The sequence below is a fragment of the Balaenoptera borealis genome (assembly GCF_965194805.1).
Source record: "Balaenoptera borealis genome assembly, chromosome: 13".
In the NCBI taxonomy this organism is placed as follows: domain Eukaryota; kingdom Metazoa; phylum Chordata; class Mammalia; order Artiodactyla; family Balaenopteridae; genus Balaenoptera; species Balaenoptera borealis.
Window position 1 is genome coordinate 22979920 of NC_138870.1, and position 23863 is coordinate 23003782.

The 23863-nt window shown below is 37.1% G+C and overlaps 1 protein-coding gene across 4 annotated transcripts in view; it reads right to left on the minus strand.

Moving 5' to 3' along the window:
• Nucleotides 1-23863, minus strand: part of ITPR2 (inositol 1,4,5-trisphosphate receptor type 2) — a 519313-nt gene that overhangs the window by 346595 nt on the left and 148855 nt on the right. For all 4 annotated transcript variants that reach the window (XM_082352042.1, XM_082352040.1, XM_082352041.1 and 1 more), the window contains exons 14-19: nucleotides 12052-12193; nucleotides 9805-9966; nucleotides 5485-5657; nucleotides 4457-4576; nucleotides 4155-4340; nucleotides 2759-3010 (exon numbers count right to left, since the gene is read on the minus strand). In XM_082352042.1, the coding sequence (XP_082208168.1) occupies nucleotides 2759-3010; nucleotides 4155-4340; nucleotides 4457-4576; nucleotides 5485-5657; nucleotides 9805-9966; nucleotides 12052-12193 (1035 nt within the window). The remainder of the gene's footprint in view (nucleotides 1-2758; nucleotides 3011-4154; nucleotides 4341-4456; nucleotides 4577-5484; nucleotides 5658-9804; nucleotides 9967-12051; nucleotides 12194-23863) is intronic.

The following is a 23863-nucleotide window of genomic DNA, read 5'->3' on the forward strand; positions in this document are numbered from 1 at the left end:
AAAGCCCTCACACCGAAACGAAGACCCAACACAGCCAAAAATAAACATAATAAATAAATAATAAATAAAAATTAAAAAAAAAAAAAATCTTCCAACAAACAGAAGTCCAGGACCAGATGCCTTCACAGGTGAAGTCTGCCAAACATTTAGAGGAGAGCTAACACCCATCCTTCTCAAACTCTTCCAAAAAATTGCGGAGGAAGGAACACTCCCAAATTCATTCTATGAGGCGACCATCACCCTGATACCAAAACCAGACAAAGATACTACAAAAAAACAACATTACAGACCAATATCACTCATGAATATAGATGCAAAAATCCTCAACAAAATACTAGCAAACAGAATCCAACAACACATTAAAAGGATCATACACCATGATCAGGTGGGATTTATCCCAGGGATGCAGGTATTCTTCAATATACGCAAATCAATCAATGTGATACACCATATTAACAAACTGAAGAATAAAAACCATATGATCATCTCAATAGATGCCGAAAAAGCTTTTGAAAAAATTCAACACCCGTTTATGATAAAAACTCTCCAGAAAGTGGGCATAGAGGGAACCTACCTCAACATAATAAAGGCCATATACGACAATCTCACAGCAAACATCATTCTCAATGGTGAAAAACTTAAAGAATTTCCTCTAAGATCAGGAACAAGTCAAGGATGTCCACTCTCACCACTAATATTCAACATAGTTTTGGAAGTCCTAGCCATGGCAATCAGAGAAGGAAAAGAAATAACAGGAATACAAATTGGAAAAGAAGAAGTAAAACTGTCACTGTTTGCAGATGACATGATACTATACATAGAGAATCCTAAAGATGCCACCAGAAAATTACTCGAGCTAATCAATGAATTTGGTCAAGTTGCAGGATACAAAATTCATGCACAGAAATCTCTTGCATTCCTATACACTAATGATGAAAAATCTGAAAGAGAAATTAAGGAAACACTCCCATTTACCATTGCAACAAAAAGAATAAAATACCTAGGAATAAACCTACCTAGGGAGACAAAAGAAATTTATGCAATAAACTATAAGACACTGATGAAAGAAATTAAAGATGATACCAACAGATGGAGAGAGATATACCATGTTCTTGGATTGGAGGAATCAATATTGTGAAAATGACTATACTACCCAAAGCAATCTACAGATTCAATGCAATCCCTATCAAATTACCAATGGCATTTTTTACGGAACTAGAACAAAAAATCTTAAAATTTGTATGGAGACACAAAAGACCCCCAGTAGCCAAAGCAGTCTTGAGGGAAAAAAACGGAGCTGGAAGAATCAGACTCCCTGACTTCAGACTATACTACAAAGCTACAGTAATCAAGACAATATGGTACTGGCACAAAAACAGAAACATAGATCAATGGAACAAGATAGAAAGTCCAGAGATAAACCCACGCACCTATGGTCAACTAATCTATGACAAAGGAGGCAAGGATATACAATGGAGAAAAGACAGTCTCTTCGATAAGTGGTGCTGGGAAAACTGGACAGCTACATGTAAAAGAATGAAATTAGAACACTCCCTAACACCATACACAAAAATAAACTCAAAATGGATTAGAAACCTAAATGTAAGACTGGGCACTATAAAAGTCTTAGAGGAAAACATAGGAAGAGCACTCTTTGACATAAATCACAGCAAGATCTTTTTTGATCCACCTCCTACAGTAATGGAAATAAAAACAAAAGTTAAAAAATGGGACCTAATGAAACTTCAAAGCTTTTGCACAGCAAAGGAAACCATAAACAAGATGAAAAGACAACCCTCAGAATGGGAGAAAATATTTGCAAACGAATCAACGGACAAAGGATTAATCTCCAAAATATATAAACAGCTCATGCAGCTCAATATTAAAAAAACAAACAACCCAATCCAAAAATGGGCAGAAGACCTAAATAGACATTTCTCCAAAGAGACATACAGATGGCCAAGAAGCACGTGAAAAGCTGCTCAACATCACTAATTATTAGAGAAATGCAAATCAAAACTACAATGAGGTATCACCTCACAGCAGTTAGAATAGGCATCATCAGAAAATCTACAAACAACAAATGCTGGAGAGGGTGTGGAGAAAAGGGAACCCTCTTGCACTGTTGGTGGGAATGTAAATTGATACAGCCACTATGGAGAACAGTATGGAGGTTCCTTAAGAAACTAAAAATAGAATGACCATACGATCCTGCAATCCCACTATTGGGCATATACCCAGAGAAAACCATAATTCAAAAAGACACATGCACTCCAACGTTCATTGCAGCACTATTTACAATAGCCAGGTCATGGAAGCAACCTAAATGCCCATTGACAGACGAATGGATGAAGAAGTTGTGTTACATATATACAATGGAATATTACTCAGCCATAAAAAAGAATGAAATTGGGTCACTTGTTGAGACATGGATGGATCTAGAGACTGTCATACAGAGTAAAGTAAGTCAGAAAGAGAAAAACAAATATCGTATATTAACACATGTATGTGGAACCTAGAAAAATGGTACAGGTGAACCGGTTTGCAGGGCAGAAGTTGAGACACACATGTAGAGAACAAACGTATGGACACCAAGGGGGGAAAGCAGCGGGGGGGTGGGGATGGTGGTGTGATAAATTGGGCGATTGGGATTGACATGTATACACTGATGTGTATAAAATTGATGACTAATAAGAACTTGCTGTATAAAAAAATAAATTAAATTAAATTTAAAAAAAAGAAATTTTTCCAAACATACTCATGAATCGTGATCTTCGTGGGGATTTCTGTCCAGAGCCTGGCATAGCGAACAGGCACCACAGACTCCTGGGGATCCCGGTCAACATGCATGTGCAGCATAAGGCGACAAAAAGATGCTCGGAGGTCAAAGGGCAGGCTCTCATCCGACATACACCGCAGGATCAAATCAACAGAGAGCTGCGTAGAAATTTGGTTTATGGCCAGATACTGGCGATCCAAACACATCCTTGCAAAGAGATTTAGCTGGTACCTTAAAAATATTAAATATTTTACATTATTTTTCTTATCTGGATAAAGTTCATAAATATTAGTATCAATCAGCATCTACTTTTATGATTCCAATATTCCACAGAGTAGGTGATAACTGGAGTCAAACTCTTCTGGTAGTAGGTTAAGTGATCAAATGACAACACACAGATAAAATCACCTCTATGCCCATTCAGTTGCAACTTCTCTTACTTGTTCCAGCAACATGTATCTGGTGGAAAGTGTCATTAGGCTCTCAGTTCTCAATTTCCTAGGTCTGCAAATACACTAAGCCTGTAGGCTATGGACAACAGCTCACATGAAACCATCTCTCTCTGCCTTGCCCAGGCTCACTCAGCTCCAGGCTCTGGTATCTACACTCCAAGGGTAGACCCACTCAGTTCCCAATCCAAATGTGATCAATCCAAAGGCATCAGTACACTTGGATTCATCAGCCTCCGAGATCCAGAAAGTAGCCTTTGGCTTTGTAGCTGTAGCTACAGAAACCAGGGAACACAATGAATTCTCTGCCTTTCTCAGATTCCTGTCATTTGGGCCCAAAGTGGCCCAGGGGCTTCTGCCTTGGATTTCCAAGCCTTAGACTCAAAAAAGCCAGCTAGTTTCTTGCTCCCAATATACTGACCACCAGCAACTACCATTGAAATTTCGACTGCCATATGCCACCGCTGAACTTTCACAGCTAAAGACACCAGTTTCTCTGAAGCCCTAGGTCTCCACATAATCACAAGTGATATATACATAACTACTGGCTAACTTTCTCTGAGGCCACCCCTACAACCGGATCAGCTTCCCCAACCCCAATTTCACCTCCCTCTCAACTCGATTACCTAGGTCCCAAAACGTCTCTCATCTGCACCCACACCAGTCAACAAGAGGAAAAAATCCTTTGCTGCACAACAGTTCCAAACTAGTGGAAAATTAGAAAATTGCAAGTGGTATATGTGGAAAACACAGATGTTTACATTTATTGTGAATATTTTAAATAATACTAAATATTTCAGCTACCCTAGTTCTGACACAACTTCTTAAACTTCTTCTTCATAGATACCTAACTTTTAGAGATGTCAGAGAATCATCTCTCAATGAATATGTGAGACTGAGAATTACGATTCTCTACAATACTTAACCTGTAGTAGGTAAGAACTTCTAAATCAGCCTTGGTGCCTTCTTTTGCTTCCTGAGCAAGGTGCCTGATAGCTTTGCCATGAGGTTCCTTGTTGCTGTCAATCCAGTAGAGCCAAACTTCTTCCTCATCAATGTCATCTGAAAGGATGGCGCTCTCCATGGGGTTGTCTCCTTGCATTGAGACCAGCCTTGAAATAAATAACACACACAAAATCTATGAACAAGCTCATTCAGAAACATGATAAGGAACTGTACTGCTTACAAATAATGAACAGAAAAGGATGTCTCCATCATCTGGACTTACTTAGTTTGAATGAGAATATCTGCATTGCCTGGGCTCAACATAAATTTGCAGATGAGTTCTTGAGTTACAGGTATAGCGGTGGTGTTAGACACACAGAGATCTGATAAATAATCCAAAAACCTGACAAGAGAAAAAATTAAATTTATCATTAACAAAAAGCATCTTATAAAATCATCCCCCCAAAGATACTTTGAGATATAATGAAACTGACTTTCTAGATATATTTTTAATATTATTTCCATGCAACATTTTTCTAATGTGTTGCTTATCTACTGTACCATTAGAAACAAATTAAATATCCAATTATTTGTATTTAGGACAAATCTTGTTTCCAAAAATGATATGTTTGCTTTTATTTACTTGGTGATATTTATCCCACAGCACTGTGACTTGTTATATTTACAATATCAAAACAAAGCCAGATCAAAGCTGATGTTGTACTGAGTAAAACAGACATACAGCACATACTTAATCAACGTGAATATGGCCTGGTCAAGTCCGAGGCCCAATCCTACCTTCTAACACTTATTTGCTTGCTAATTAAGAAAATTTTATCAATCTGCTTGACTTTTCTGCATTCATTTCTCCCAGATAAGGCAGCATGGTATAAGAGACAGGGTACTTGACGCGGAGTCAGAAACTCTAAATTCTGTTCCTAGTTGGTCTCTAGGCTTCTATTTTCTCATCTCTAAAATGTGGATAATATTATACGACCGGTGTACTTCATGAGAATGTGCAAGGGTTTAAATGAGGCAATGTATTGAATTGAATGAAATATGAATATATTTTGAAAAACTATGGGGTACTATAAAAACATAAGTTATCAGAGTGAAAATCAATTACATTTAAATACCTCTATAAAGGGTTTTGATCTCCTATGAGATAATAACTCTTTATGGTACATATTATAGCAATAAGCCCAACACTGTTTTGTCCATGAAAGAATTCGAACTTTAAAAAAGTTCTAAAAATAAAGCAAAAAGCCACAGTCCCCACAAGAAAAGAATACTGCATGAACCACTTCAAACCTTGGCTCCCGATTTCTCCTGAGTAAACTAACAAATGTTTCTATTTCTTTTGCTGTGATGTGTTTCTCTAGTAGTTTTCTGTTGTTGTGCAACAAAGCTGTGATGGTATCTTCTGCCAAAATATCATAGCCAATCTGGGACTGCATGACACAGAAATTCTTAGCAATATATTCCTACAAAGGAGAAAGACTGTCAGAATGCACTGCCAAAGAGCTTAGAAATAACAGGTTCTATTACGGTCAGCAACATTGATTAATTTATTCATAACAGAAAACTTGCTAAAAATTATTGTTAAAGAAGAGCAAATAAATAATTCTTTAGTAAATAGGATATTTGAGGAAGGAAATGGAAATATATTAGCATATACCACATTCAAATTATAACAGAAAATTATGTGCCTAGTAATAATTTTTCATATGGGTGCTTACACTCTTACAAGTGAGAAAAACAAAAATAAACTGAGTTAAAAATGACAATTTTTTATGACATGGTAAGTAATGTAATGATTTCACCAATTTAACAGACGCCCTTCTTTGAACACTCACTAAGAGCTATAACCTAGGATTCTGGCATAATTATAGAAACAAAAATGACTCTTTGACATTTGGTTCATGAAGCATGAGCTCTATACCATTATATGACGATCCCAGGTGAACTTAGCTGATTTCTTTTTTGTACATATACCACAATGACCTATTAAATCTCTTTAAAATAATGATAAAACTTCACAGCACTTTTTGTCTTTAAAAAGCTATCCAACAAGATAATGTGATTGATCACTTTATTGATCAGATCCATTCATCCAAGAGATATTTCTGGAAAGCCATTCCAGGTACTGTTTGCGAGACTAGGGATGTGGCAGTAAGATAGATAAGCTCCCATAGAGCTTACATCCTAGTGAGAAGGGGCAGTCAATGAGCTAGTAAATAGAATCATTTTACATGTTGATAAGTGAAATGAAACAGAGGGATGGGAAAAGGTGACAACTTGAGATGGGGTAGACTCGAAGAGGGGACATTTGACCTATGAAAGAAATGATGGAAATGAGAAAAAGGAGGCAGCCATGGGGAGAGAAGCCATCGAGCAGTGGGGGTACCGAGTGGAAGGCTCTGTAATGGTGGAACCCAGTCTTCGGAGTTCTGTAAACACAAGGTGGCCATTGTGGTTGGAGTATAGCGAGTGAGCAGAAAGCAAGAGCTGACGTGGGAGGTGAGGCCCTTGCGAGCCACAGTGAACACAGAAACATTCATTCTTAGAGCAAGAGAAAGCCATTGGCGAGCTTCCCTCATGCATGATTCCATCTGCTTCTTCCCCTTCCCACCACCTGGCCTCTCTTCCAAGCCACATCTCAGCCAACCACAGCACTGGTAAGCTTATCCCTGTCCACAATCCAAAGTTTTCACTTCAATTTCTTGTGGATTCTCCTTGGGGATTTTTTCTATGATGGGAAAATTTATTGATTAGGAAGTGTTTTTGCCTTAAGATTTACTGGAACCTACCTGTTCCTTGAAAATGATACTGGTTGCACAAATCTCATTATATTCTAGGCAGCAATTCTGTGGCCTTTTTCAAAATGATGGTTTTGTATATTGGGTACCAGTGAAGTAAAGTAAATGTCTTCTATTAGTGTATCATTTTAAAAATATGTATTAATTTATACACTTGTATGACTATTGTAATCAGACCCTGCTATAAGGCAAACCTCCAAGATGTTTGATAAATAGATCAAGATGTCCATAAATAATCAAACGAAATTAGACGTGTTTCCAAAGTCTATAAATGACAATAAACAGAAACTCAACATGAAAGACTTGGGTTAGTACTAAATCACAAAAGAATTCCCTATTAGGACTCTATAAAATATAGGTGAGGAAAAAGGAGAACAAGGAATTATGCAAAAAGTAGAAAGTCTTTCTGTTTATGCTTTATTTTTCTTTTTATTGTTATTTCTTTTTGGCTCCGTTGGGTCTTCATTGCTGCGCGCGGGCTTTCTCTAGTTGCAGTGAGCTGGGGCTCCTCTTCGTTGCAGTGCATGGGCTTCTCATTGCAGTGGCTTCTCTAGTTGCGGAGCATGGGCTCTAGGCACGCCGGCTTTAGTAGTTGCGGCACGTGGGCTCAGTAGTTGTGGCTAGCGGGCTCTAGAGCACAGGCTCAGTAGTTGTGGCACACGGGCTTAGTTGCTCCACAGCATGTGGGATCTTCCTGGACCAGGGCTCAAACCCGTGTCCCCTGCATTGGCAGGTGGATTCTTAACCACTGCGCCACCAGGGAAGTCCCTCCTCAGGACACCAGGCACGCGAGTCCCCAGCTTAGACAGGGAGGACTGAGAAAGAACTTTGTGCCAGACCTCGAGAGACTGGGAAAAGACACCAACTGAGACGTGCTGCCTGGACAATCTACTAGGTACTAGCAGAACAGCCAATCCAAGGATATCCGGTGCTGAAGCACAGGGCAGTGCTGTGGAAAGCGGGTCCACAGGACCCTCCCAAAGACTGAGTGCAACGGATGACACGCACATTAGGGGGTCCCGTGGTTCTGAGGGTACCAGGTAAACCCTGCAGACCTATTGATTTTTTCAGTTAATTCAATCTCTCTCATAGACTATTGCATGTAGTGTGGAGTGGAGGCCTGTCTAGCAAAGCAGATCTTTCTAGACCCGAGAAGAGAAATGAGGCCACAGAGTGACCGCCAGTCCCACCCCCATCCCTGACCTCCGCTGAATAACGTGGCCCTGGTATCTGGGGCTTCTCGGAAGCTGACTCTCTGAGTGCTTAAGGTCTGTCATTTGACATTCTGGAACTTAATTTTCCTTGCAATAAAACAACATAACTCTACCTACATTACCTTGCCATCTTAAAGGAATGCAATGAAGTTGGGAAAAATAATTCCAATGACAAGCATTTTCAATTGGGAGGAAAAATGTTTATACCTAGGATTATATCAAAAAGCATTTAAGAATCTGTTTATATTGTCTGCTTCCTCACTCTTGTCCTTGTCAAATTATTTATCTTCTGGTTAATCTGTTTTACATATTCTTTTTAGACTTTTTCTTAATCTTTAAACTGAATTTCAAAAAAAAATGTATTTTCACACTTTTTTTTAAAGCAATTTTTTTTTCTTGCCAAATAACTTTTAGACTACTTTAGAGGCAGTACTATGATTATTAAGAGCCTGGGTTTGAATACTGGCTCCAGTCAAAACTGTGTATTCTTTGGCAATTTATTTAACCTCTCTGTGCCTCAGTTCTTCATCTTAACTCAGTATTAACCAAGTTTTGTTGTGAAAAGTGCTTAGAACTGAGCCTGGTAAAATGTAAGCACTCAGTAAATACTACTAACTATTCCCAAATAACCTGCAGCCTCCAGGCCTGACATCCTAGCCCCTCCATGGCTCAGCCCTACCTGCCTTCCCAGCTTTCTCTTACAGAATCCTTCCTCATGGACCAAACTCATCAGTGAAGTTTACAAACTATGTACTCATCTCTCCAACTGGCTAAGAGAAACATGGGACACTAATGTACCAAACGATAATTAACTGAAAGCAATTTTATATTAAGCAAATGTGTATTATTGAGCACATTGCAAAATATTATATATATTTTAAGACAAAAATGAGACTTAAAAGAAACTTCACTTGCAGTTGGGAACTTTTAGCTATATCCCTGGACACACCTGGGTTCCCTGTCCTCCACAGTTAGGAATATCTTGGGAAGAAAGTGCCCTTTCTAGGATCCACCATTCTCTTTTCAGAAATATCTCTTCACTAAAATGCTTGTTCCCATACAATTTCTGAAAATGATTTTCATCCAACCCAAATGCTTCTTCTCTAAGTGCTCTTCCTGGGTTCCCCCAGCTGAGCTCTTCTCTCTCCTGAATTCTCACAATGCTCTCCTATCTCTCCTGTCCCCTCTGTGCCTCTACCTTATGTTTCAGATGTACATGTCATATCTTTTCCACCAGACAATGAACTCTTTGGCCTACACACAGCGATTTGGTACCACACATGCTCCTAGAAATGCCAAAAAATGTCTCATTCCTCTTTACATAACATATCCAGCATGCCTTCTGCCCAGCAGGAGCTAATACCATGCACATACAAAAACTTAGACATCCTCCCTTGACAATTCTAATTTTACGTGGAAGAATAAATACATATGTCAGCTCAAATACATTTTTAGGTCATTTTTGTGTGTTGCCAATATAAAACATTGCATTGCAAAGTAGAATTTCCCGTTCCTATTTAAATGTCTTAGAACAGTAACCAAAGAACTTTGCCCATACTTTAGATGTTAAACAGGTAAAAAAGAGAGCCACCCTCCACCTGATTTTTCCGGTAGTCCTGCTGTGAATGTCTCAGCACACGATAGCACAGCCTCAGCATGTACTTGTAGGGGGCGTATCTTTGATCCCCCAGATCTTCAAGTCTCAGCATTGAGCCTTCTCCTGCTTTCTCCTTAAAGGGTGCTTTCAGAATCCCAAATACCTATCAGGAAAAAAAACCAACCGCTTATTCTGATGAATGGAGGTGCATGTTTTGCAACATTTTGACTTTTTTTTAATAAATAAACACACTGACTCGAAAACACTTTTGTAATATTTGAATAGAATTGACATAAAGTAAAAAAAAACAAAAAGATTTTTTTAGGATACAAGACCAACATATTAAGGGACAGAAAAATACTGCTAAAAGGATTCCCTAAGTTGAATGACAAAAACAATATTTAAATAAAATGCTTAATTTTGTTTAGAAATTCTATTTTATTAAAATAAAAATATAAAGATGTTAGGTTGTACCAAGTTACATGAACATATTCAGATGAACTAAAATATAGTTTGATTTCGATAGGCTTTATAATTCTTTCTATTGTTTTCTATAACTTTCTAAAATCAAAATAATATAAGGAAAATATTTACTTTTCATCTGAAACTGACATCAAAAAACTGCCTCCAAATATTGCTTTTAATCCTCTTCATAAAAGAATTAATTTATTGTTTCTATACATAAAGATGTGGCCAAATCAATAAATGCATAAGCATTCAAAACAAATAGGGAGCCATATGGACAGCTGGTGATACCCAGTGACTCAGATTCTTCTTGTAAGAAGATTAGCAGTTGGGAAGTATTTAAAAATCACTAAGGAACAAAATTCTTTTAGGCAGCAAGACAGCAGGTAGGATCACCTGGAGATGAACTAGTAGAATGAGCAAATTGTTTATGAAAGAGCATCTAGGCAAAGATATGAGGAGTCATACAAGAAAGCGAAATGGAATGGGATTATCCTTTGTAGTTCATGAAATATAACATGAATTAAAGTTTCTTCAGTAATTCTATATTCACTAAACCTTGAATTTTATTATTTATAATACTAAAGTAAAATGTTTGACATACGTTGGTTGAAATAATATTAATAAATCATTCAAGGTCCTAAAAGTCCTTGAAGTCAAATGTTTTATACAAAAGAAGTGCTGATGTCAGAAAAGGCTTTGTCTCATTAGATTTGCAACCTTTACTTTCTTTGAGAAAAATGTTGATTTTATATACTCAGACAATCAGCTATAGAATATTAATTGACAATACATCTACTGTCTTCCCTTCCCAACTCCACAAGAACAAGTATATTAATAACATAAATTTTATTTAAGTACCTTCCTTCAGTCCACAATTAATGCAGAAGCCCATTACTTTATATAACAATTATCAGAATACAAAGAATGCATGAAGGTAGGCATGTCCAAATGTGCATATTATTAAGGAGTAAATTAATTTACTGGCATGTTATGAACAATTTCAGGAAGACATAGCATAGAAGCAGCTCTAGACTTTCAGGGAAAAAACTAGAATATTGTATAGAGCACTTGTGAGCTGATGAATAGACTGCCCTACTTTTCGAAGGAAGAAAGGGAAAAAGTAGGAAGCAAATGGGGATGGCAGCTTCCAAGTTCCCCTGGAAATTCTACTTAAAAAAGCATTACAGCATATTTTCTGGAGACAGTCTGACCACGTAGGTTTTTAAAGGTCTGTGATAGGCTGTCTCCAAGATGGCCCCCAATGATCCCTGCCTCCTGGAATTATACTCTTATGGAATACTGTCTTCTTGACTGTGGGCTGGATTTGTTGACTCACTTCTAACTAAGAAACAAGGTAGAAATGATGAGATGTTACTTTTAAGCTTAGGTTACAAGAAAACTATGGCCTCCATCTGAAGGCCCTCTCTTGCTCTGTCCTGGATCTCTCACTTCTAAGGAAAGCAAGCTGCCAGCTCTTGAGGCAGCGCTGTGCGGAGGCCCATGCCAGTGAGCTGGGAAGTGAATCCTCTCCCATTTGAGCCTCGAGCTGACGCAGCCCAGCCAACACCTGATTGCAGCCTGTGAAACGCCCTGAGCAAGAACTGTCCACCTAAACTACCCCCAGATTCCTAATCCGCAGAAACTGTAAGTATCTGCTGGTTTGAGACACTAAGTTTTGGGGTAACTTGTTACACATCAATAGATAACCAATACAAGCACTTTCCTGATACCATAATTCAAAAAGATAAAATATGCAAAATTAGTACATAGAAACATTCACCTGTGCCAATATGTTTTGTTCCCTCATTAATTTCTGACGTTCTCGGTTTGGCTTGGTGATTACCACATCCAGAACGTCTTGTCCATTGTTAGGTACATCAGCAACAAAGAAGATAAGGTCTTCCAATAATTTGGTCACAAACCTATCATAAAACGAAAAGGAAACATGGTGTGCTTAATTTTGTAAATATATTTAAATAAACACTAAGAAAGAAAACACTATGAAAGTGCAAGTATTTTATAATAAAAATTATTTAATTAACAAAATACCTAGTGCAGTTAATATTTACTTAAATCTTTATGAAGAGCATCCCTTCTTCAGTTCTTCCAAACCCACACCATCTCCAGCTCTAATCAAGTATCTGCAAACACAGCTATGAAATAAAACCCTGTGAGTCCCAAAAACAGATATGTTGAGAGCATTTCACCTATCCACAGATGCTTTTCCATGACTTATTAGCAGAAAAGAGTATTTCTGCTTTAAGGGAGAACAGCTAAACTAAATTCTTTTTTTTTTATTTTTTATTTATTTATTTATTTTTCTTATTATTCATCAATTTTATACAAATCAGTGCATACATGTCAATCCCAATCACCCAATTCATCCCACCAACACCACCACCACCCCCGCCGCTTTCCCCCCTTGGTGTCCATACGTATTTTCCCTACTTCTGTGTCTCTATTTCTGCCTTGCAAACCCGTTCTTCTGTACCATTTTCTAGGTTCCACATATAGGCGTTAATATATGATGTTTATTTTTCGCTTTCTGACTTACTTCACTCTGTATGACAGTCTCTAGATCCATCCACATCTCTACAAATGACCTAATTTCGTTCCTTTTTATAGCTGAGTAATATTCCATTGTATATATGTACAACATCTTCTTTATCCATTCGTCTGCTGATGGGCATTTACATTGCTTCCATGACCTGGCTATTGTAATTAGTGCTGCAATGAACATTTTGGAGTGCATGTGTCTTTTTGAACTATGGTTTTCTCTGGGTATATGCCCAGTAGTGGGAAGGCTGGGTCATATGGTAATTCTATTTTTAGTTCTTTAAGGAACATCCAAACTGTTCTCCATAGTGGCTGCATCAGTTTACATTCCCACCAACAGTGCAAGAGGGTTCCCTTTTCTCCACACTCTCTCCAGCAGTTCTTCTTTGTAGATTTTCTGATGATGCCGATTCTAACTGGTGTGAGGTGATACCTCATTTTAGTTTTGATTTGCATTTCCCTGATAATTAGCGACGTTGAGCAGCTTTTCATGTGCTTCTTGGCCATCTGTATGTCTTCTTTGGAGAAATGTCTATTTAGGTCTTCTGCCCATTTTTGGATAGAGTTGGTTTTTTTTTAATATTGAGCTGCATGAGCTGTTTATATATTTTGGAGATTAATCTTCTGTCCGATGATTCATTTGCAAATATTTTCTCCCATTCCGAGGGTTGTCTTTTCGTCTTGTTTATGGTTTCCTTTGCTGTGCAAAAGCTTCTAAGTTTCATTAGGTCCCATTTGTTTATTTTTGTTTTTATTTCCATTACTCTAGGAGGTGGATCAAAAAAGATCTTGCTGTGATTTATGGCAAAGAGTGTTCTTCCTATGTTTTCCGCTGAGAGTTTTATAGTGCCCGGTCTTACATTTAGGTCTCTAATCAATTTTGAGTTTATTTTTGTGTATGGTGTTAGGGAGTGTTCTAATTTCATTCTTTTACATGTAGCTGTCCAGTTTTCCCAGCACCACTTATTGAAGAGACTATCTTCTCTCCATTGTATATCCTTGCCTCCTTTGTCATAGATCAGTTGACCATAGGTGCGTGGGTTTATCTATGGGCTTTCTATCTTGTTCCATTGATCTATGTTTCTGTTTTTGTGCCAGTACCATATTGTCTTGATTACTGTAGCTTTGTAGTATAGTCTGAAGTCAGGGAGTCTGATTCTTCCAGCTCCGTTTTTTTCCCTCAAGACTGCTTTGGCTACTGGGGGTCTTTTGTGTCTCCATACAAATTTTAAGATTTTTTTGTTCTAGTTCTGTAAAAAATGCCAATGGTAATTTGATAGGGATTGCATTGAATCTGTAGATTGCTTTGGGTAGTATAGTCATTTTCACGATATTGATTCTTCCAATCCAAGAACATGGTATAACTCTCCATCTGTTGGTATTATCTTTAATTTCTTTCATCAGTGTCTTATAGTTTTCTGCATACAGGTCTTTTGTCTCCCTAGGTAGGTTTATTCCTAGGTATTTTATTCTTTTTGTTGCAGTGGTAGATGGGAGTGTTTCCTTAATTTCTCTTTCAGATTTTTCATCATTAGTGTATAGGAATGCAAGAGATTTCTGTGCATTAATTTTGTATCCTGCAACTTGACCAAATTCATTGATTAGCTCGAGTAGTTTTCTGGTGGCATCTTTAGGATTCTCTATGTATAGTATCATGTCATCTGCAAACAGTGACAGTTTTACTTCTTCTTTTCCAATTGGTATTCCTTTTATTTCTTTTTCTTCTCTGATTGCCATGGCTAGGACTTCCAAAACTATGTTGAATAATAGTGGTGAGAGTGGACATCCTTGTCTCGTTCCTGATCTTAGAGGAAATGCTTTTAGTTTTTCACCATGGAGAATGATGCTTGCTGTGGGTTTGTCGTATATGGCCTTTATTATGTTGAGGTACGTTCCCTCTATGCCCACTTTCTGGAAAGTTTTTATCAAAAATGGGTGTTGAATTTTTTCAAAAGCTTTTTCTGCATCTATTGAGATGATCATATGGTTTTTATCCTTCAATTTGTTAATATGGTGTATCACATTGATTGATTTGCATATATTGAAGAATCCCTGCATCCTTGGGAAAAATCCCACTTGACCATGGTGCATGATCCTTTTAATGTGTTGTTGGATTCTGTTTGCTAGTATTTTGTTGAGGATTTTTGCATCTATATTCATCAGTGATATTGGTCTGTAATTTTCTTTTTTTGTAGTATCTTTGTCTGGTTTTGGTATCAGGGTGATGGTGGCCTCATAGAATGAGTTTGGGAGTGTTCCTTCCTCCGCGATTTTTTGGAAGAGTTTGAGAAGGATGGGTGTTAGCTCTCCTCTAAATGTTTGACAGACTTCACCTGTGAAGCCATCTGGTCCTGGACTTTTGTTTGTTGGAAGATTTTTAATCACAGTTTCAATTTCATTACTTGTGATTGGTCTTTTCATATCTTCTATTTCTTCCTGGTTCAGTCTTGGAAGGTTATACCTTTCTAAGAATTTGTCCATTTCTTCCAGGTTGTCCATTTTATTGGCCTAGAGTTGCTTGTAATAGTGTCTTAGGATGCTTTGTATTTCTGCAGTGTCTGTTGTAACTTCTCCTCTTTCAGTTCTAATTTTATTGATTTGAGTCCTCTCCCTCTTTTTCTTGATGAGTTTGGCTAATGGTTTATCAATTTTGTTTATCTTCTCAAAGAACCAGCTTTTAGTTTTATTGATCTTTGCTATTGTTTTCTTTGTTTCTATTTCATTTATTTCTGCTCTGATCTTTATGATTTCTTTCCTTCTGCTGACTTTGGGTTTTGTTTGATCTTCTTTCTCTAGTTCCTTTAGGTGTAAGGTTAGATTGTTTATTTGAGATTTTTCTTGTTTCTTGAGGTAGGCTGGTATAGCTATAAACTTCCCTCTTAGAACTGCTTTTGCTGCATCCCATAGGTTTTGGATCATCGTGTTTTCATTGTCATTTGTCTCTAGGTATTTTTTGATTTCCTCTTTGATTTCTTCAGTTATCTCTTGGTTGTTCAGTAATGTATTGTTTAGCCTCCATGTGTTTGTGTTTTTTACAGATTTTTTTCCCTGTAATTGATTTCTAATCTCATAGCGTTGTGGTCAGAAAACATGCTGGATATGATTTCCATTTTCTTAAATTTACTTGATTTGTGACCCAAATGTGATCTATCCTGGAGAATGTTCCGTGTGCACTTGAGAATAAAGTGTAATCTGCAGTTTTTGGATGAAATGTCCTATAAATATCAGTTAAATCTATCTGGTCTATTGTGTCATTTAAAGCTTCTGTTTCCTTATTTATTTTCATTTTTGATGGTCTGTCCATTGGTGTAAGTGAGGTGTTAAAGTCCCCCACTATTATTGTGTTATTATTGTGTTGATTTCCTCTTTTATAGCTATTAGCAGTTGCCCTATGTATTGAGGTGCTCGTATGTTGGGTGCATATATATTTATAATTGTTATATCTTCTTCTTGGATTGATCCCTTGATCATTATGTAGTGTCCTTCCTTGTCTCTTGTAACATTCTTTATTTTAAAGTCTATTTTATCTGATATGAGTATTGTTACTCCAGCTTTTTTTGATTTCCTTTTGCATGGAATATCTTTTTCCATCCTCTCGCTTTCAGTCTGTATGTGTCATAGGTCTGAAGTGGGTCTCTTGTAGACAGCATATATATGGGTCTTGTTTTTGTATCCATTCAGCAAGCCTGTGTCTTTTGGTTGGAGCATTTAATCCATTCACATTTAAGGTAATTATCGATATGTATGCTCCTATTACCATTTTCTTAATTGTTTTGGGTTTGTTTTTGTAGGTCCTTTTCTTCTCTTGTGTTTCTCACTTAGAGAAGTTCCTTTAGCATTTGTTGTAGAGCTGGTTTGGTGGTGCTGAATTCTCTTAGCTTTTGCTGTAAAACTTTTGATTTCTCCATTGAATCTGAATGAGATCCTTGCTGGGTAGAGTAATCTTGGTTGTAGGTTCTTCCCTTTCATCACTTTAAGTATATCATGCCACTGCCTTCTGGCTTGTAGAGTTTCTGCTGAGAAATCAGCTGTTAACCTTATGGGAGTTCCCTTGTATGTTATTTGTCGTTTTTCCCTTGCTGTTTTCAATAATTTTTGTCTTTAACTTTTGCCAATTTGATTACTATGTGTCTCGGCATGTTTCTCCTTGGGTTTATCCTGTATGGGACTTGCAGCGCTTCCTGGACTTGGGTGGCTATTTTCTTTCCCATGTTAGGGTAGTTTTCAACTATAATCTCTTCAGATATTTTCTGTGGTCCTTTCTCTCTCTCTTCTCCTTCTGGGACCCCTATAATGCGAATTTTGTTGCATTTAATGTTGTCCCAGAGGTCTCTTAGGCTGTCTTCATTTCTTTTCATTCTTTTTTCTTTATTCTGTTCCACAGTAGTGAATTCCACCATTCTGTCTTCCAGGTCAGTTATCCGTTCTTCTGCCTCAGTTATTCTGCTATTGATTCCTTCCAGTGTAGTTTTCATTTCAGTTATTGTATTGCTCATCTCTGTTTGTTTGTTCTTTAATTCTTCTAGATGTTTGTTAAACATTTCTTGCATCTTCTGGATCTTTGCCTCCATTCTTTTTCCGAGGTCCTGGATCATCTTCACTATCATTATTCTGAATTCTTTTTCTGGAAGATTGCCTATCTCCATTTCATTTATTTGTTTTTCTGGGGTTTCATCTTGTTCCTTCACCTGGTACATAGCCCTCTGCCTTTTCATCTTGTTTATCTTTCTGTGAATGTGTTTTTTGTTCCACAGGCTGCAGGATTGTAGTTCTTCCTTTTTATTTCTTTTCCTTTGTGCTTCGTCTAGTTTCACGTGCTCACAGGGGGCCGCGTGCAGAGGCCTCACATGTGGCGCTTCAGATTGTGAAAAGGCAGCACCGGTACTTCATGATGGCGGCAGTGGGCTGCCTGCGGAGACTCTGCGTGGGACACATGCTCTGAGATCTGAACTAAATTCTTAATTCAGATTCTTTTCTTTTTCACTATTAACTCAAACTACATTTCTTTTTTTTTTTAACATCTTTATTGGAGTATAATTGCTTTACAATGGTGTGTTAGTTTCTGCTGTATAACAATGTGAATCAGCTATACATAAACATATATCCCCATATCTCCTCCCTCTTGCATCCCCTCCCACCCTCCCTATCCCACCCCTCTAGGTGGTCACAAAGCACCAAGCTGATCTCCCTGTGCTATGTGGCTGCTCCCCACTAGCTATCTATTTTACATTTGGTACTGTATATATGTCCATGCCACTCTCTCACTTCACCCTAGCTTACCCTTCCCCCTTCCCGTGTCCTCAATCCATTTTCTACGTCTGCCTCTTTAGTCCTGTCCTGCCCCTAGGTTCTTCAGAACCATTTTTTTTTTTTTTAGATTCCATATATATGTGTTAGCATTCGGTATTTGTTTTTCTCTTTCTGACTTACTTCACTCCGTATGACAGACTCTAGGTCCATCCACCTCACTACAAATAACTCAATTTCGTTTCTTTTTATGGCTGAGTAATATTCCATTGTATTTATGTGCCACATCTTCTTTAACCATTCATCTGTTGATGGACACATAGGTTGCTTCCATGTCCTGGCTGTTGTAAATAGAGCTGTAGTGAACATTGTGGTACATGACTCTTTTTGAATTATGGTTTTCTCAGGGTATATGCCCAGTAGTGGGATTGCTGGGTCGTATAGTAGTTCTATTTTTATCAAACTACATCTCTTAATCTTCACTACATTTCAATTTCTCCCTGTACAGAAGAGGAAAAACTTAATTGAACTTCAGAGAGAGACTAGAGTAAGCAATCAGATGCTCTAAATTGTTCTGAAAGTATTAACTGATCTATAAAAATCATAATATTCTAAAATCATACACTAATGTTCACCTTTAAATTCTACATCTCAGTTATTATTTTAACAATTACTTGAACTTCAGTGGCATCTAGTACCTAAAATGCCTGGAGAACAGTTCCTCCCTTAGCCTTCTTCCTCCTTCCTGCAATTTTTCATTTTCTATATGAATTTTTTATGATCCCAGGCACTAGACCACCAGGGAGCTGTGCCATATGTGAATTTTTTGATACAACAAAACCTATCCAACAAATATTTAAATATGTTTTATCCAAGAAGATGTGGTATATATATACAATAGAATATTACTCAGCCATAAAAAATAATGAAATAATGCCATTTGCAGCAACATGGATGGACCTGTAGATTTTCATATTAAGTGAAGTAAGTCAGATAGAGAAAGACAAATACCATATGATATCATTTAACATGTGGAATCTAAAATATGACACAAATGAACTTATTTACAACTTATTTATAGAAACAGACTCAGAGACATAGAAAACAGACTTACGGTTACCAAAGGGGAAAGGGGGTGGAGGATGGATAAATTAGGAGTTTGGGATTAGCAGACACAAACTACTATATATAAAATAGATAAACAACAAGGTCTTATTGTATAGCGCAGGGAACGATATTCAGTATCCTGTAATAAACTGGAATGGAAAAGAATATGAAGAAGAATATGTATATTTATGTATAACTGAATCACTTTGCTGTACACTGGAAACTAACACAACATTGTAAATCTACTATACTTCAATAAATAAATAAGCTTTATCCATATACGTTAGCATAATTATTCACCGTTATTAGCATGATCAATCATGATAACATCAATAAGAAAACTACAATTTAAGAGATTCAGCGACTCTAGAAAAGTGTGGAATGTATTCAGTTAGGAAGCATCTTGATCTTATCTCCAGATTTACCTCCTGCAATGGAATGGAGTTAAGTGGACACACCCATAATCCAGAATTTAGCCACAACATCCAAATTTCAGCACACTTCCAAGGATCATAAACTCCACCCCCAAATTTCAGCACACTTCCAAGGATCATAAACTCCACCCCCAAATTCCAGAGATATTATGTTTTCTTGTGTGCCTATTTAAAATTTTAACCCAATCTATTTCTTTTCAACAACACATCTAACGAATAGGATTCACTCACACAACTTCTTTGGGCAACCACAGAAATGTAAAACATGATTCCTACTCATCAAAATGTGGTGTGAATTTCTTTTGAAATTGTGACTCAATGTCTTCTATATCATTCTGTTATTCTTAAAAGAAATAATAAAACGTTTATTTTGAGCTCAGATTTCTTCAACAAACTGAAATTGAGTTGAACCTTAGTGGCTCAATCTACAAGTCCAGTCCGAGCAGAAATATATCTGCATTTTCTTTTTAAAAGTATTAGTGTTCTTTCTCTCTTGCTGTTTTGAGGATATTGTATTCAGATATTTAGACTCTAAGAAAGGGCAACTTTGGGAGCAACTACAAATGACTCTGCTTCAAACTCCTCCAAATGGCCTACAAATTGGTCATAGTTAATGGAGTGATGATGAAGAAAATTAAGTCTTGACTGAGGATCACTGTGCATTAACCTTATTTGCAGAGCCCACCTCCCTTGATGTTGAGGCAATGATAGCCAAGAAAACTAGTCTTCTCTTTTGACCTCTGAAACTGTTGAAACCTTATTCTTTTGTCTTTTCACCTCAAGCATCCCACCTGTGGCAGACAAAACTGGGTTTTTTCAGTTTAGATCAAATTACAATTCTATACTGGGAGATGGTTAGGTCCTACTAACTCATTCAATCTTATTAATCTGCTTTTACTAAAAAATTTTTGTGACTTTTTTTATCATATGCAGCAATGAGAGACAAAATATATTTTTTAAAAAGACATACCTAAAACCATAATAAAAAGCTTTATGGATCAGGAATAAAATAAGAAAGACAGTGATGAGCAAGGATAATATTCAGTACTGGCAAGATAATAGGGACTGAAAGCATGTGATAAGGAATTAAACTAAAGACAAGAAAGCAGAGACTAAAGCAGGGCTTCTCCATCTCTTAAAGGAACCTTAAAAATGTGGTGATCCCTGTTTGGGCCCTAGCTGTACAGTGAGTGGTAGGAGGAAAGAGAGGAAGCACACAGACAGGACTGGACATACCCACCTGTGATCTCAATGGCTAAAGCCTCAAATTACCATAAGACATGAACTCTCAGCCCTCAATATTAGATCTGGCTCCAGACTTGTTGAGGCAAGCCAGGTGGAGGCAACCATAAAACTAATAAAAAAGATGAGTGAATGTAGAGAGAGGATAAGCAAAAATCACCCATCCAAGAAGAGCTTGCATATTTAAATTCCAAAGCACATGAGAAAAACTGACATTAAGAAGGCCAACCATCATACTAAAAATTCAGGAGGCCAATTCGTTACCAACAAAATGCAAGTAACAGATCAATTTCAAAATAACTTTTAAATAAGTGTTTCCAACCCTCAAAGAGATAAAGAAAATAACTATATACCAAAAAAGACAACATATATAAAAGAGGGCAGATACAAATGAAGAAAAGGTGGCTATGCAAAAGAATCAATAGAAATCTGAGAAATAAAATTATAATCATTTAAATAAAAATATAATTCATGAAGGTAAACTATTATACATACATTCTAAGAAAAAGTAGTGACTTACAATATAGACAGTATTAAAAAAATCGATCCAGAAAGCAGCACAGATTCTAAAAGGCAAATTATAAAAGGAAAGTTAAGAGATAAAGAAGATGAATTAAGAGGATCCAACAAACACCTAATAGGAGTTCCAGAAGAGAGATAAGAGGAAAAGACAAAGAAGTAATACCTGAAGGAAAATGGCTGAAAATTTTCCAGAATTGAAAGAAGACTTAAGTATTCTGATCAAAAGCATACCCTAAATGTCGAGTGGGAAAAACAAATATAAAAGTTACTTGTAAACACATTGTAGTGAAACTTTAGGACATCAAAGACAAAGGAAAAAATCTACAAAATTATCAGAAAATAAAGAAAAATGCCAATAAAGAATAACAATTCTTAATGGCAACAAGAGATAATAAAAAATAATTAAATTATAACTTTAAAATACTTAAAAAAAAAGAATTGTCAAGCTAGCATTCCATACATAAAGTATCACTTAAGAGAGGAGGAAAAATAAAGATATTCTCACATACATAAAGATTAATAAGATTTATAACCTATTGAATAGACTAAAGAACAAATTTCAGCAAGAAGAAAAGTGAACCCAGAGAGGAGTGAGATGCAAGAAATAAAAGCAAGCAGAACAAGAGGTAAAATACCTTAAGAAATATAATTAATAACTAAAAGAAATTTTTAGGAACTGGATTTTCAGTAATAAAAAGTGATACATCATAATTTATGTGACACAAGTAATTTAAAGAATAAACACAGAACTATGGTTCTAGACAACTATTCCAAAAAAAGATGGGAGGTAGAATGTCAGTGTATAATTAAAGCATTCTGAGGCATTTTTCTCCCATGAGAGAAGGAAATATATAATATCTTCAAGTTTTGTAAGAAAGAATATATAGTTGAAATGTATGACAAGAACATAAGGGCACTTGCAAAATAACAGAAATATGATCTATAACTTTTAAACCAGTAGAAGAAAAGGAAAAATAGGGAGAAAATAAAAACTTCATCAATCTAACAGAAAGCAAGAAAGAAGTGGAGGAAAAGAAAAAAAAGCTACACCAAAGAAAGAAAATAACAAAATAAGATACCCATAGGTATTAAGTCCAAACACATGATTTAATAAATGCAAAGTAATTAAACTTTAGCAAATTCAAATAGACTATCAGATTAGATTTTAAAAATCCAGCTCTCAGCCACTCACAAGAGACATTAACAAAACAAAATGACCGGGAAATCTGAAACAAATGGATACTGAAAAAAAGACATCTAGTCAAACACTAAACAAAAGTTAGCTGTTGTCAAGATAGTAGTATCAGGCAAATAAAAATTCAAGGGGAGGTGATGCTGCTATAGGAAAATATTAACTTTGAATCAGAAGGACATCTGATCTGGTGATCACATGTTGGATGACCCCTGCTCCAGATCCTGAGCTCCTACCACGAGGAATTCGAACCAGTGCTCAAGCCCCCAAATTGCAGAAAGACTTGGCTGGGGTCTGGGCTATTCACCACTGCATTGGCACTGTGTGTACACACGCTGCAGCGCCCAGTGCCTGGCATGGACCAGGAGTTCAGTAACACTGAAAACAAATGGACACTGAACTGTAAAGGCAGCAGAGGAACCCCACCTCTTTTTCTGTACCCTCAGAGGTAAAACGTGGTGCATGCGTCACCTCCTCCAGCTCTGAATGGAGTTACCCCCCCTCCATCCTCTCTCCTCTCCCACCCCAATGTGTTCCCAATACTGTCTATTTTGTTGGTGCAGCTATGCAGAAGAAAATTCCACGAAAAAAATATCTGAGGTTGAGGATCTTGGAGTAGAACACAGGAGCTGTGCCTCCGGAGCCCACTCCTGGGGTGAATGAAAGGGGAGTGGAGGTGGGGGAGGGAGGGTTGGAACAATACAGGCATTTTCAGACAGATCTCCTATATTCTAACATGTTCCCTTTGACCTTGTATCATTCTTCATGGTTTTGAGTAAAAGAATCTCTAATAATAACTTCATTCTCTGGGGAGGGGTGGGGGGAGTCAGAGTTGTGTGGAATTTTCAGAAAGAATTTTATATCAAATTCTAAAACTGAGAAAATAATATAAACACATTCAACTAAGCCCATAAGCTCCCCTGTACAGACAGGCAGCTTTGAATGAGTTTTGATGGGAGGTGGCTTTTCGGAAATTACTAAATGAAGATCAGTCATTGCAACTTCCTATTTCTCAGGCAAGACCTTCTTTTTGCTACGATGTTTTTCACTCTATAATAGTGGGGGAATAAAAATGCAGGATCCCTGGTCAGTCCTGGTCCACCACCTTCCTGAGAATCATCTCGAGAGGTTAAGATTCTCTCCGGCAGTAACTGAAGAAGAGTTACAGTCGGCAATGGCGGAGTGCTCATAATCAATCTTTATTTGTCCTTTTCTTCAAGGAACACCTTAATACTTAGCAAGGGAGACTTTTTAGCGAGGCTGAGGAATTTTCTGCGCGTATGTGACAATGA